Raw genomic sequence first — 15525 nt, 5'->3', positions numbered from 1 at the left:
TTTTGTTTCCATTTAAACCCCCATTATTTACTTTTTACTTTTATTTAAATTGATCTCAACTCTGTACACTGCTGCTGGAATTTTAATTTTCCTGAAGGAATCAATAAAGTACTATCTATCTATCTATATATATATATATAATATGTGTGTGTGTGTGTGTGTGTAACAGGTTCAATTGCATCGTGTTGTTTAATATTGTTTGATGTTTTGTCGATGTGGAACCATTGTCTCGTTGTCCCTCCTACTACAATAATTACTGTGACACCTGTCTTTTTATATGCGTTGGAGACGCCTTCCAACTTCCCTTTTTGTCTACGATAACGGGAGAGGTAGGCGTCCATGTGACGACAGAAAATGTTTTGTCCTGATAAGAACTTCAATTCATTAATTGTTCATTATTATATTTGTGTAGGGGCTCGACCATGGCAGAAAGTTTTTGATGACAATTGTATTCTGTATTATCAGTAAAGTGCAGCTGAGAAACCCTTGGTGTCGGTCGTGTTCCATAAATCACACACAACGCAGAGGAAAATACCACCGGTTACATAAATATACATATATATATATGTGTGTGTGTGTATATATATATATTGGATAGATAGATAGTACTTTATTTATTCCTTCAGGAGAGTTCTTTCAGGAAAATGAATGAGAGAAAAAAATAAAATAAAAAAATCGGCCCCTGGAGAGGGGGTCCAGACTGAGGCCAAGGGAAAAAAACAACTCATAGCCATAGTACACATCCCTCTTACATGTGTGAAAGAGGGAAACATCAAAGGACATTAAAGATATTAAAGTAGCATAGCTGATGCAAGCAGCCACTTCTACATACATACATGAAATAAAAGTAAAAGAAACACATCCACTGTGGTGGCCTCTGCGGTGTTCCATGCCGTCGTCTGCTGGGGTGGAGGGAGCATGGCCAGAGACAGGAGCAGACCCAACAAAGCAACCACTCTCGGTTGCTAACCAACTCTCAGCCAGTGTCCAGTCCGCATGGATGAGCGAGGATGTGTCCAAGAAGACTGAGGTGTCCGATACCTGCTCATTCAGCCGAGACACTGAAGTTTGTCCCTCGCAGCGCTCAGTACCAGCTCCACAGTCCTGTCTCTTCATCTGCATCTCATCCAGTCCCTCCAAACTGACTCTGGTGTGGCAGAGACCCAGCAGCTGGTCTCCATGGCCAAAAGGCTCCCGGGAGGCAGATCCAGAAGTCCACAAAAAAAGCACCGCAAAAGTTACAAAAGTTCACATTCCCATAGGGTTCCGGACCGAAAGGCAAAAAAATATATATATGTATAATAACACATGAAAACAAGAGCACAGAGCTCCTGCCAACAGCAGCCACTACAGCGCGCCATCTTGGGGGGGGGGGAAATATATATATATATATATATATATATATATATGCTACCTCAGTAGAAGCATTTAAAACTCATTTGTATATTCTAGCCTTTAAATAGACCTCCCTTTTAGACCAGTTGATCTGCTGTACATTTTCTGCTCTGCCTCCCTCTCCTTGGGGGAGTGAGGGGGTATATCTGCAGCCCCCTCCAAGGTTTCTCATTGTTATCCCATTGGGTTGAGTTTTTCCTTGCCCTGATATCCCATTGGGTTGAGTTTTTCCTTGCCCTGATGTGGGATCTAAGCCCAGGATGTCTTTGTGGCTTGTGCAGCCCTTTGAGACACTCATGATCATTGATTGATGATTTATTTTTTAAATACATTTTGGCCGTAGGTGGCGCATTTCAATTTCCTATACACCCTTATTTCATATGTTGGCCAGAGGGGGGAGCACTTCACATTTTTACAAACACTTGTTATTTCATATGTTGACCATGTTGACCAGAGGGGGGGGCACTTTTAAAAAGCGGCACACAGTCAATTTGAAAAGTCCCTCCTTTGTGGGACCACCCTCATGTTGTGCTTGCTGCGGATGTCAAAGGAGTCAGGGACCACAGACGGCCCCTGTGCCCCCCTTTTGCTGTAGAAGCTAACTGTTAATGGCCTCTATTAGTCTTAGTAGCGTGGTGTATTTCTTCATCCTATGCTCACATGCTCGTTAAATCCGCTGTTCACCTGGTGGGGATGGAAAGGGAAGTCCTTCTCTAGCTGCCATCTTGTTTGATCATATATTGCCGCCTTTGCACCTGTCATTGTTTACTTTTGTATGCACATTAAATCAACAACACAAACATGACTTTGGAGCAATGTTCACAGACTCTCATATTTGGCTGTCTAGTAAATGCAAGGGTTTTCCTTATTGGGACCATGATTTATGTCCTATCTTGTTTATCAGTCCTCATATGGAAGCTACTTTTCCTTGTTGATGTCTCAAGAAGGATAGAAATACAAAAACACACACACACACACACACACACACACACATAGAGTAAGAACTGACAAGGCATCATCAGAAATAAAGATCACATGACCAGCTTGGTTTCAGTGCAACTGTTAAAACACACACACACACACTCAGTCTGATCGACTGCACGACCCTGACGGACATCCAGTCGAAGCTCTAAAGAAAGGTTGGTGATTGAATATAATTCGACATTTCTTATTTTTATCAGGGATGCTCCAAATGTTGAAATGGATGATGAAAAAAAAAGTGAAATTGTTTTGACGGGGCGTCCTATCATGTCTGAACCCGCGTTCTTTCTGCTCCACCTCGACCCTCCAGATGAGTCTCGCACTGATCCACGACAGGCAACACATCAAGACCTTCTGGGAGAACTGGATCCATGTCCATGACCAGCACGCCACCGGCGAGGAGCAGAGGAGGAACGCCAGCGCCCTCCACAAGTCAGCACCCACCCTAAAACCAGGCTACACACACACACACACACACATGCGTCACACATGTCCTTAGGGTCTTGCTCGCACTGATCTTTATGTTAGCTGACCTGCGTCCTATCTCAGTATTTCAATCTGAACGGTGCATTTCCCAATTTTTCAAGTCCGACCCAACCCAGCAGCCACAAGACATTAAAACAAGGTTGAGAACTTGTTGAATTAGGTTCTGACACTGAGCAACTCAAACATAACATTGAAACTACATGCTTTTTGACAAAATGTAATCAATGTCAGCTTGTGACGTTGATCGGACATTGAAATTTGCTCATTTTTCAACCAATGTTCTATCTATCAAAGTTGGGTTCTAAACGTTGATTAGACCAAAGATATTTGGTTATTCGGTCAACTCAAACCTGACGGAACAACATGCTTTTTGATGGCGTTTAATCAATGTCAGATTCTAACGTTCATTGGACATTGAAATTTGGTCCTTTTCTAACCAATACTCTACAGCAGTGTTCTTCCACCTAATTGGGTTCCAAATGTTTTTTTGCAAACCAGTAATTCTAGTCTGCAAAGGATGTGTTGTTGTGGTCGAGTGTCGGTGCTGTCGAAGAGCTCGGCAGCGTAACCGTGTAATACTCCTCCATATCAGTAGGTGGCAGCCGGTAGCTAATTGCATTGTAAATGCAGCTTAAACCAAAAATACACAAAAGGTGAGTGCCCTTAAGAAAAGCCATTGAAGCTTAAGGAAGGCTATGCAGAAGGAAACTATAACTGAACTGGCTACAAATTCCACAAAAACAGAATGCTGGACGACAGCAAAAACTTACTGTGGAGCCAAGACAGCATCCACAATGTACATCCGAACATGACAAGACAATCAACAATGTCCCCACAAGGAAGGTTGGCGTCACCCCAAGATGCACAAGGACCAAGACAGGGAGGAACTGCAGGTAAGACTTGATTTAATATACAAAAATAAAAGAACACTGGTACAAAAGGCAAAAGAAAAGGCGTGCCAAATGCACGAGAAGCTAATGCTAACTAGCATCGAGTCCAAGAGTCCGAAATAGACGTGCGAAGCTAAGGCGAGACTTAGCAATCGGTACAAAGACTTATAAATGCCAACCTGAGTGTTGCATACAGCAAACAAACAAACCAGACAGAACTGAGGTCGAAGGCAGGCTTAAATACTGAAGCAATAATCAAAACACAGGTGCGCGTCAGAAACAAGAGCAGGAGGAACAAATCAGAAACATTGGAGACAAAATAAATAAGGAAGTGTAACAACTAAGAACAGGAAGAGTCCAAAATGATCGGACAAACACAAAAGGACTCAAAAAACCAAAACCATATATATGATCCGGGCGGCGGATCAGAACATCTAATGTTTAAACCAAAAATACACAAAAGGTGAGTGACTCTAAGAAAAGCCATTGAAGCTTAGGGAAGGCTATGCAGAACAAAACTAAAACTGAACTGGCTGCAAAATAAACAAAAACAGAATGCTGGACGACAGCAAAGACTTACTGTGGAGCCAAGACAGCGTCCACAATGTACATCCGAACATAACAAGACGATCAACAATCTCCCCACAATGAAGGATAGCGTCCGCACAACTTAAAAAGCTGTCTAATGTTGCGTTGGAAGCGCATTGTGTTGCGTGTTAAGTCACCCCAAGATGCACGAGGACCAAGACAGGGAGGAATTGCAGGTAAGACTTGATTTAATATACAAAAATAAAAGAACACTGGTACGAAAGGCAAAAGAAAAGGCGTGCCAAACGTACGAGAAGCTAATGCTAACTAGCATCGAGTCCAAGAGTCTGAAATAGACGTGCGAAGCTAAGGCGAGACTTAGCAATCGGTACAAAGACTTATAAATGCCAACCTGAGTGTTGCATACAGCAAACAAACAAACCAGACAGAACTGAGGTCGAAGGCAGGCTTAAATACTAAAGCAATAATCAAAGCACAGGTGTGCGTCAGAAACAAGAGCAGGTGGAACAAATCAGAAACCTGGGAGACAAAATAAATAAGGAAGTGTAACAACTAAGAACAGGAAGAGTCCAAAACGATCGAACAAACACAAAAGGACTCAAAAAACCAAAACCATATATATGATCCGGGCGGCGGATCAGAACATCTAATGTTTAAACCAAAAATACACAAAAGGTGAGTGACCCTAAGAAAAGCCATTGAAGCTTAGAGAAGGCTATGCAGAACAAAACTAAAACTGAACTGGCTGCAAATTCCACAAAAACAGAATGCTGGACGACAGCAAAGACTTACTGTGGAGCAAAGATGGCGTCCACAATGTACATCCGAACATGACAAGACGATCAACAATCTCCCCACAATGAAGGATAGCGTCCGCACAACTTAAAAAGCTGTCTAATGTTGCGTTGGAAGCGCATTGTGTTGCGTGTTAAGTCACCCCAAGATGCACAAGGACCAAGACAGGGAGGAATTGCAGGTAAGACTTGATTTAATATACAAAAATTAAAGAACACTGGTACGAAAGGCAAAAGAAAAGGCGTGCCAAACGCACGAGAAGCTAATGCTAACTAGCATCGAGTCCAAGAGTCCGAAATAGACGTGTGAAGCTAAGGCGAGACTTAGCAATCGGTACAAAGACTTATAAATGCCAACCTGAGTGTTGCATACAGAAAACAAACAAACCAGACAGAACTGAGGTCGAAGGCAGGCTTAAATACTGAAGCAATAATCAAAACACAGGTGCGCGTCAGAAACAAGAGCTGGTGGAACAAATCAGAAACCTTGGAGACAAAATAAATAAGGAAGTGTAACAACTAAGAACAGGAAGAGTCCAAAACGATCGAACAAACACAAAAGGACTCAAAAAACCAAAACCATATATATGATCCGGGCGGCGGATCAGAACATCTAATGTTTAAACCAGAAAAAGGTGAGTGACCCTAAGAAAAGCCATTGAAGCTTAGGGAAGGCTATGCAGAACAAAACTAAAACTGAACTGGCTGCAAAATAAACAAAAACAGAATGCTGGACGACAGCAAAGACTTACTGTGGAGCAAAGATGGCGTCCACAAAGTACATCCGAACATAACAAGACGATCAACAATGTCCCCACAAAGAAGGATAAAAACAACTGAAATATTCTTGATCGCTAAAACAAATTAGATGTGGGAAATATCGCCCAAAGGAAGACATGAAACTGCTACAAGAAAATACCCAAAAAAATAAAAAATACACCAAATTAGGAGCGCAAGACAAGAAGTAAAAAAACAGCAAAAAAGTCCAAAAATAAGTCAGGGTGTGATGTGACAGGTGGGGACAGTACACCTACTTTGAGACAAGAGCTATAGTCATGCATGTTTGGTTGTGGTTTAAAGTCATATCCAACAATTGCGAGAATAACAATTAACAACTACTTTGCAAGTTTGTGTGAAAGTTACTTGTAAAGGACATGTCCATATAATCAACAATTTACAACTACTTTGCAACCATGTGTGAAAGTTACTTGTAAAGGACATGTCCATATAATCAACAATTTACAACTACTTTGCAAGTTTGTGTGAAAGTTACTTGTAAAGGACATGTCCATATAATCAACAATTAACAACTACTTTGCAAGCGTGTGTGAAAGTTACTTGTAAAGGACATGTCCATATAATCAACAATTTACAACTACTTTGCAAGTTTGTGTGAAAGTTACTTGTAAAGGACATGTCCATATAATCAACAATTTACAACTACTTTGCAAGCGTGTGTGAAAGTTACTTGTAAAGGACATGTCCATATAATCAACAATTTACACCTACTTTGCAAGCGTGTGTAAAAGTTACTTGTAAAGGACATGTCCGTATAATCAACAATTTACAACTACTTTGCAAGTCTGTGTGAAAGTTACTTGTAAAGGACATGTCCGTATAATCAACAATTAACAACTACTTTGCAAGTTTGTGTGAAAGTTACTTTTAAAGGACATGTCCATATAATCAACAATTTACAACTACTTTGCAAGCGTGTGTAAAAGTTACTTGTAAAGGACATGTCCATATAATCAACAATTTACAACTACTTTGCAATCTTGTGTGAAAGTTACTTGTAAAGGACATGTCCATATAATCAACAATTTACAACTACTTTGCAAGTTTGTGTGAAAGTTACTTGTAAAGGACATGTCCATATAATCAACAATTTACAACTACTTTGCAATCTTGTGTGAAAGTTACTTTTAAAGGACATGTCCATATAATCAACAATTTACAAGTACTTTGCAAGCGTGTGTGAAAGTTACTTGTAAAGGACATGTCCGTATAATCAACCTTGTATCAACGTCTCGGGCATATTTACTTCCGGAAACCAGCGTCCATTTTGTCAGCAGTTTTTAATTCAGCTTTTGTAGTCCTTTGCCGAAAATGTATTTTCAATTTAGTGCTCTAAAATGTTTTAGGTTTAGTCAACGAAATGACACAACATGTTAGTCAATTCAATCTTAGCACCTTTTTTTTAGACTATCTGCAAAGTATTTGTTTAACAAAAGTAGGACAATAATATGGTGAGGAATGATGAGTTGGTCATTTTAACACCAATTAATACAACTTGTTCTGTTTTTCTTTGCTGTCAAAGCAGGTGTGTGTTTGTTTTGAAACACAGTTATCATGCATGTCTTCATCAGAATTTGTTTGTGCGTTCGGGAGAACCAGAAGCAGCAAATGCTAGAGGTGTAACAAATATATATATTTTCGAATTAATTGGGAATTTTTTTGTGAAACAATTCTTAATTGATTAAAGAATAACAGATGAAACTCTGTCCGGTCCAGCCACTTTAGTAAATGTTTGGATATCATTTTAGTTTTCTTTTAAGTAATATATAAATGTATCAGAGGTGTTTATGTGTTTTATGGAGGAATGTAGTTAATCATGGCACCCAATGCTAATAAAACAGTTTTGGTTGTGAATCGAGAATCCATTCCGAATCAAATCGTTACCCTGTGGTTCCCAAAGATTGAGACATAGTTGTGTCGATGTCCCGATCAAAGACTGGCCTGCTGATGGCATCGAATGGCGCGAAAAATAAAAAGTGTCCTCCCCACTTTCTCCCAGGTGTGCGCATTGCATCAACATGTTGAAGCCACACAATTTGGTTTTGGCGGTGAGGAATCCAACTTCCTCATCTCACAAGGAAAGGCATCTGATTGGTTCTCCTTCGTAAAACTGTATCGCGATATAACTAATATTTTTTTAAAGACTCACGGAAAATAAGGATGAGGAGAGATATATATTGAATGTAAAAATGTGGATTTCAAATGTAAATATAATCAAGAATAATAAAGGAGTACAATCACATGGAACGAGTAACAATAAGCTCAGAAAGATCAAGGAATATCTCAGAAATGTTTCATAAAGTGGAAGAAAATAGTGTGAACGTGTAGATAGATAGATAGATAGATAGATAGATAGATAGATAGATAGTACTTTATTGATTCCTTCAGAAGAGTTCCTTCAGGAAAATGAAATGAATCAAGCTTTAGTGCCAGAAAAGTGACAGCAGTGCTCTAAAGGGTGAGCACACAGAAAATGGATGGATGGATATTACTGTAAATGGCACTTTTCACTGTAAAAAAAAAATGTAGTCAATGTAAAATATATGCCTGTTTTTATGTTTTATTATTGTAAATGTAAAAACTGTACCAGTTTTATTTTTATTGGCTGCTCAGTTGCCAGAATTTTAGCATCAAAAAAGTGGTACTGTTTTTTTTCATTTACAGTAAAATGTTGTAAAAACTACCATAAATTTTACCCTAAAATACTGGCATCTCAGTCGCCAAGATTTTACCGTAAAATGTGCTGTTTTGTACGGCAAATTTTTACTGTCAAAAATGTTTTTGCGTAAAATCTGTTTTTACGATGTATTACTGTAAATGGAAAAAAGTTTTTTCTCACTGGCATCTCAGTCGCCAGGATTTTACCTTAAAATTTGCTGTTTTTTTTACAGCAAATTGTTATTGTAAAAAAATTTTTTAAACGTAAAATCTGTTGTTTTTACAGTGTATTACTGTACATGGAAAAACATAAAACATTTTTTCTCACTGACAGCTCAGTTGCCAGAATTGACTGTCTGTGGTCACTTCCTGCTACTTCCTGTTCCTTCCAGCAGGAAGTGTTACCTGACTGTCTGTGGTCACTTCCTGCTACTTCCTGTTCCTTCCACCAGGAAGTGTTACCTGACTGTCTGTGGTCACTTCCTGCTACTTCCTGTTCCTTCCACCAGGAAGTGTTACCTGACTGTCTGTGGTCACTTCCTGCTACTTCCTGTTCCTTCCACCAGGAAGTGTCACCTGACTGACTGTGGTCACTTCCTGCTACTTCCTGTTCCTTCCACCAGGAAGTGTTACCTGACTGTCTGTGGTCACTTCCTGCTACTTCCTGTTCCTTCCACCAGGAAGTGTTACCTGACTGTCTGTGGTCACTTCCTGCTACTTCCTGTTCCTTCCACCAGGAAGTGTTATCTGACTGACTGTGGTCACTTCCTGCTACTTCCTGTTCCTTCCACCAGGAAGTGTTACCCGACTGACTGTGGTCACTTCCTGCTACTTCCTGTTCCTTCCACCAGGAAGTGTTACCTGACTGACTGTGGTCACTTCCTGCTACTTCCTGTTCCTTCCACCAGGAAGTGTTACCTGACTGACTGTGGTCACTTCCTGCTACTTCCTGTTCCTTCCACCAGGAAGTGTTACCTGACTGACTGTGGTCACTTCCTGCTACTTCCTGTTCCTTCCACCAGGAAGTGTTACCTGACTGTCTGTGGTCACTTCCTGCTACTTCCACCAAGAAGTGTTACCTGACTGACTGTGGTCACTTCCTGCTACTTCCTGTTCCCTCCACCAGGAAGTGTTACCTGACTGACTGTGGTCACTTCCTGCTACTTCCTGTTCCTTCCACCAGGAAGTGTTACCTGACTGACTGTGGTCACTTCCTGTTCCTTCCACCAGGAAGTGTTACCTGACTGACTGTGGTCACTTCCTGTTCCTTCCACCAGGAAGTGTTACCTGACTGACTGTGGTCACTTCCTGTTCCTTCCACCAGGAAGTGTTACCTGACTGACTGTGGTCACTTGCTGCTACTTCCTGTTCCTTCCACCAGGAAGTGTTACCTGACTGACTGTGGTCACTTCCTGCTACTTCCTGTTCCTTCCACCAGGAAGTGTTACCTGACTGACTGTGGTCACTTCCTGCTACTTCCTGTTCCTTCCACCAGGAAGTGTTACCTGACTGACTGTGGTCACTTCCTGTTCCTTCCACCAGGAAGTGTTACCTGACTGACTGTGGTCACTTCCTGCTACTTCCTGTTCCTTCCACCAGGTAGTGTTACCTGACTGACTGTGGTCACTTCCTGCTACTTCCTGTTCCTTCCACCAGGAAGTGTTACCTGACTGACTGTGGTCACTTCCTGCTACTTCCTGCTCCTTCCACCAGGAAGTGTTACCCGACTGACTGCGGTCACTTCCTGCTACTTCCTGTTCCTTCCACCAGGAAGTGTTACCTGACTGACTGTGGTCACTTCCTGCTACTTCCTGTTCCTTCCACCAGGAAGTGTTACCTGACTGTCTGTGGTCACTTCCTGCTACTTCCTGTTCCTTCCACCAGGAAGTGTTACCTGACTGTCTGTGGTCACTTCCTGCTACTTCCTGTTCCTTCCACCAGGAAGTGTCACCTGACTGACTGTGGTCACTTCCTGCTACTTCCTGTTCCTTCCACCAGGAAGTGTTACCTGACTGTCTGTGGTCACTTCCTGCTACTTCCTGTTCCTTCCACCAGGAAGTGTTACCTGACTGTCTGTGGTCACTTCCTGCTACTTCCTGTTCCTTCCACCAGGAAGTGTTATCTGACTGACTGTGGTCACTTCCTGCTACTTCCTGTTCCTTCCACCAGGAAGTGTTACCCGACTGACTGTGGTCACTTCCTGCTACTTCCTGTTCCTTCCACCAGGAAGTGTTACCTGACTGACTGTGGTCACTTCCTGCTACTTCCTGTTCCTTCCACCAGGAAGTGTTACCTGACTGACTGTGGTCACTTCCTGCTACTTCCTGTTCCTTCCACCAGGAAGTGTTACCTGACTGACTGTGGTCACTTCCTGCTACTTCCTGTTCCTTCCACCAGGAAGTGTTACCTGACTGTCTGTGGTCACTTCCTGCTACTTCCACCAAGAAGTGTTACCTGACTGACTGTGGTCACTTCCTGCTACTTCCTGTTCCCTCCACCAGGAAGTGTTACCTGACTGACTGTGGTCACTTCCTGCTACTTCCTGTTCCTTCCACCAGGAAGTGTTACCTGACTGACTGTGGTCACTTCCTGTTCCTTCCACCAGGAAGTGTTACCTGACTGACTGTGGTCACTTCCTGTTCCTTCCACCAGGAAGTGTTACCTGACTGACTGTGGTCACTTCCTGTTCCTTCCACCAGGAAGTGTTACCTGACTGACTGTGGTCACTTGCTGCTACTTCCTGTTCCTTCCACCAGGAAGTGTTACCTGACTGACTGTGGTCACTTCCTGCTACTTCCTGTTCCTTCCACCAGGAAGTGTTACCTGACTGACTGTGGTCACTTCCTGCTACTTCCTGTTCCTTCCACCAGGAAGTGTTACCTGACTGACTGTGGTCACTTCCTGTTCCTTCCACCAGGAAGTGTTACCTGACTGACTGTGGTCACTTCCTGCTACTTCCTGTTCCTTCCACCAGGTAGTGTTACCTGACTGACTGTGGTCACTTCCTGCTACTTCCTGTTCCTTCCACCAGGAAGTGTTACCTGACTGACTGTGGTCACTTCCTGCTACTTCCTGCTCCTTCCACCAGGAAGTGTTACCCGACTGACTGCGGTCACTTCCTGCTACTTCCTGTTCCTTCCACCAGGAAGTGTTACCTGACTGACTGTGGTCACTTCCTGCTACTTCCTGTTCCTTCCACCAGGAAGTGTTACCTGACTGACTGTGGTCACTTCCTGCTACTTCGTGTTCCTTCCACCAGGAAGTGTTACCTGACTGACTGTGGTCACTTCCTGCTACTTCCTGTTCCTTCCACCAGGAAGTGTTACCTGACTGACTGTGGTCACTTCCTGCTACTTCCTGTTCCTTCCACCAGGAAGTGTTACCTGACTGACTGTGGTCACTTCCTGCTACTTCCTGTTCCTTCCACCAGGAAGTGTTACCTGACTGACTGCGGTCACTTCCTGCTAGTTCCTGTTCCTTCCACCAGGAAGTGTTACCTGACTGTCTGTGGTCACTTCCTGCTACTTCCTGTTCCTTCCACCAGGAAGTGTCACCTGACTGACTGTGGTCACTTCCTGCTACTTCCTGTTCCTTCCACCAGGAAGTGTTACCTGACTGTCTGTGGTCACTTCCTGCTACTTCCTGTTCCTTCCACCAGGAAGTGTTACCTGACTGTCTGTGGTCACTTCCTGCTACTTCCTGTTCCTTCCACCAGGAAGTGTTATCTGACTGACTGTGGTCACTTCCTGCTACTTCCTGTTCCTTCCACCAGGAAGTGTTACCCGACTGACTGTGGTCACTTCCTGCTACTTCCTGTTCCTTCCACCAGGAAGTGTTACCTGACTGACTGTGGTCACTTCCTGCTACTTCCTGTTCCTTCCACCAGGAAGTGTTACCTGACTGACTGTGGTCACTTCCTGCTACTTCCTGTTCCTTCCACCAGGAAGTGTTACCTGACTGACTGTGGTCACTTCCTGCTACTTCCTGTTCCTTCCACCAGGAAGTGTTACCTGACTGTCTGTGGTCACTTCCTGCTACTTCCACCAAGAAGTGTTACCTGACTGACTGTGGTCACTTCCTGCTACTTCCTGTTCCCTCCACCAGGAAGTGTTACCTGACTGACTGTGGTCACTTCCTGCTACTTCCTGTTCCTTCCACCAGGAAGTGTTACCTGACTGACTGTGGTCACTTCCTGTTCCTTCCACCAGGAAGTGTTACCTGACTGACTGTGGTCACTTCCTGTTCCTTCCACCAGGAAGTGTTACCTGACTGACTGTGGTCACTTCCTGTTCCTTCCACCAGGAAGTGTTACCTGACTGACTGTGGTCACTTGCTGCTACTTCCTGTTCCTTCCACCAGGAAGTGTTACCTGACTGACTGTGGTCACTTCCTGCTACTTCCTGTTCCTTCCACCAGGAAGTGTTACCTGACTGACTGTGGTCACTTCCTGCTACTTCCTGTTCCTTCCACCAGGAAGTGTTACCTGACTGACTGTGGTCACTTCCTGTTCCTTCCACCAGGAAGTGTTACCTGACTGACTGTGGTCACTTCCTGCTACTTCCTGTTCCTTCCACCAGGTAGTGTTACCTGACTGACTGTGGTCACTTCCTGCTACTTCCTGTTCCTTCCACCAGGAAGTGTTACCTGACTGACTGTGGTCACTTCCTGCTACTTCCTGCTCCTTCCACCAGGAAGTGTTACCCGACTGACTGCGGTCACTTCCTGCTACTTCCTGTTCCTTCCACCAGGAAGTGTTACCTGACTGACTGTGGTCACTTCCTGCTACTTCCTGTTCCTTCCACCAGGAAGTGTTACCTGACTGACTGTGGTCACTTCCTGCTACTTCGTGTTCCTTCCACCAGGAAGTGTTACCTGACTGACTGTGGTCACTTCCTGCTACTTCCTGTTCCTTCCACCAGGAAGTGTTACCTGACTGACTGTGGTCACTTCCTGCTACTTCCTGTTCCTTCCACCAGGAAGTGTTACCTGACTGACTGTGGTCACTTCCTGCTACTTCCTGTTCCTTCCACCAGGAAGTGTTACCTGACTGACTGCGGTCACTTCCTGCTAGTTCCTGTTCCTTCCACCAGGAAGTGTTACCTGACTGTCTGTGGTCACTTCCTGCTACTTCCACCAAGAAGTGTTACCTGACTGACTGTGGTCACTTCCTGCTACTTCCTGTTCCTTCCACCAGGAAGTGTTACCTGACTGACTGTGGTCACTTCCTGCTACTTCCTGTTCCTTCCACCAGGAAGTGTTACCTGACTGACTGTGGTCACTTCCTGCTACTTCCTGTTCCTTCCAGGAAGCAAAAAAAGGTTTTCTCGGAGCAAGTTTGGTTATTGACATGGATTTAGAGCTGCATGTCATATTTAAGTCACGGCTCGTTTATCGTACAAGACCACCCCTCTGCGCCCTTTCCGTCCCGTGCTAACCTCGGCGCCACCTCCGCCATCCACCCCTCGCTAATCCTAGCGATATCCATTACTAATCCTCCGTCATGCCGTGTCGTTCTCGAGTAGCAGCGACCGCCTGCTAGGTGATGACTGATGGGGGGGGGGACATATTTCCAACGAAAACAGCAGCTAGCACCGCCTTTTAGGGCAATGCGCTAGCTCGCTAAAGTTAGCGTCCTTCCAACGAGACCTGGCGTCCGACTTGGTCTCGGTCCAGTGGACTGTGGCGTCCACACCGGACTTCCCCTCCAGGAGCTGGCCGAAGTGCGGTCACCCGCCCGGACTGTCGCTCGTCGCCTCGCCAACGGCGGCGTTGATCCGCAAGGCCGTGAGAACATTTACAGCGTCTCGCCGTTGTCGCCCGCGTCACGCCGGATTAGCAGCCACTGACAGAACAAATGGAATAATCCGCAGCGCTTGAAGTCAATCTGCTGAGGACACGGTGGGGACAGCTGACTGAGGGGGGGGGGGGGCTCAGGTTGCTAATACGGAAGACCAGAACTTGTGAACACCTGACAGACTCAAGTCCTGTCCCACCACACCTGAACGCATCTTTAGCTCTTTAAATCCGATCCATTCCAAAACAACCTTCCCTAGTCATGGTGAGAAAACCCCCCGCCAAAAGTCTACATAAATGCACAAACATAACACCGAACTTTGTGGATACCAGTAAAAAACATGTCCAGGGGTCATACTTTTTTTTATGGAATATATAAAAAATATATTCTATAAAAATGTATAACAAGGTATGATGGGAAAAAGGAAAGCACTCTCTCCACACTTATTCATGTTTGGCTAATGTTAGCTGCTTGATATTTCTGATTCATTACAAAACTTTAAAGAGGTCCTCATGGAAGTAAACAAGGTTAAAGTCCAACTGTTAAATTATCTTAATAGCCAACAATATTAATGATATATTTAGATATGAACATGAATCTGACACATGGGGGGTCCTCAAATTAATCTGAAATATCGGACATCCTCATTGCTGCAATTTTGCACAAGATGGCGTGAGTAATTCAGGTCAATGACCATGAATTGTGGCTCGCAGTGGACACAGCGCATCATTTACTCCTATGACCCGAGCCAGGCAACCTTCCCTAGTCATGAAGCCAAAACAAATGCACCTAACACAAATACATGATCACACATAACGCTGAACTTTGTGGATACGATTAAAAAAACCAGTACACGCGTCATGAAAAGTCCCAAAATACGCCCACTTAAATCTATTACAATGCATGATGGGAAAGATGCAAAACACTGTCTTCCTGCGGCAGGCTGCGAGGGGAGTGGCTAACACGCCTGGAGAAGCGCAACACGCACCTGAAGGACCTGAAGGACCTGAATGACCTGAAGGACCTGAAGGAGCTGAAAGACCTGAAGGAGCCTCTGGTCCACCAGATCAAGCTTTAACTAAAGAAATGTTCCGCCGTCGGCGTTCCTCCCACAACTCTTCCCATTTCCTCATTGGCCTCTGGTCAAGAAGTGCTCCTTCACAATAAAAGCGTCTCAGGA

General features: G+C 44.0%; 1 protein-coding gene across 2 annotated transcripts in view; it reads left to right on the top strand.

Moving 5' to 3' along the window:
• The window catches only part of LOC133548269 (protein FAM240C), a 16960-nt gene extending 1435 nt beyond the window's left edge, over positions 1–15525 (top strand). Inside the window, exons 1-3 of one of the 2 annotated variants that reach the window (XM_061893589.1) lie at positions 2406–2534; positions 2687–2808; positions 15288–15525. In XM_061893589.1, coding sequence (XP_061749573.1) covers positions 2687–2808; positions 15288–15423 — 258 coding nt within the window. In that variant the 5' untranslated portion in view covers positions 2406–2534 and the 3' untranslated portion in view covers positions 15424–15525. Of the gene's footprint in view, positions 1–2405; positions 2535–2686; positions 2809–15287 lie in introns of those variants that run through there. The other variant, XM_061893597.1, reaches the window with a different exon arrangement.

This window comes from Nerophis ophidion, linkage group LG01 (assembly GCF_033978795.1).
Source record: "Nerophis ophidion isolate RoL-2023_Sa linkage group LG01, RoL_Noph_v1.0, whole genome shotgun sequence".
Classification (NCBI taxonomy): Eukaryota; Metazoa; Chordata; class Actinopteri; order Syngnathiformes; family Syngnathidae; genus Nerophis; species Nerophis ophidion.
This window is presented reverse-complemented; position numbering and strand designations above follow the sequence as displayed.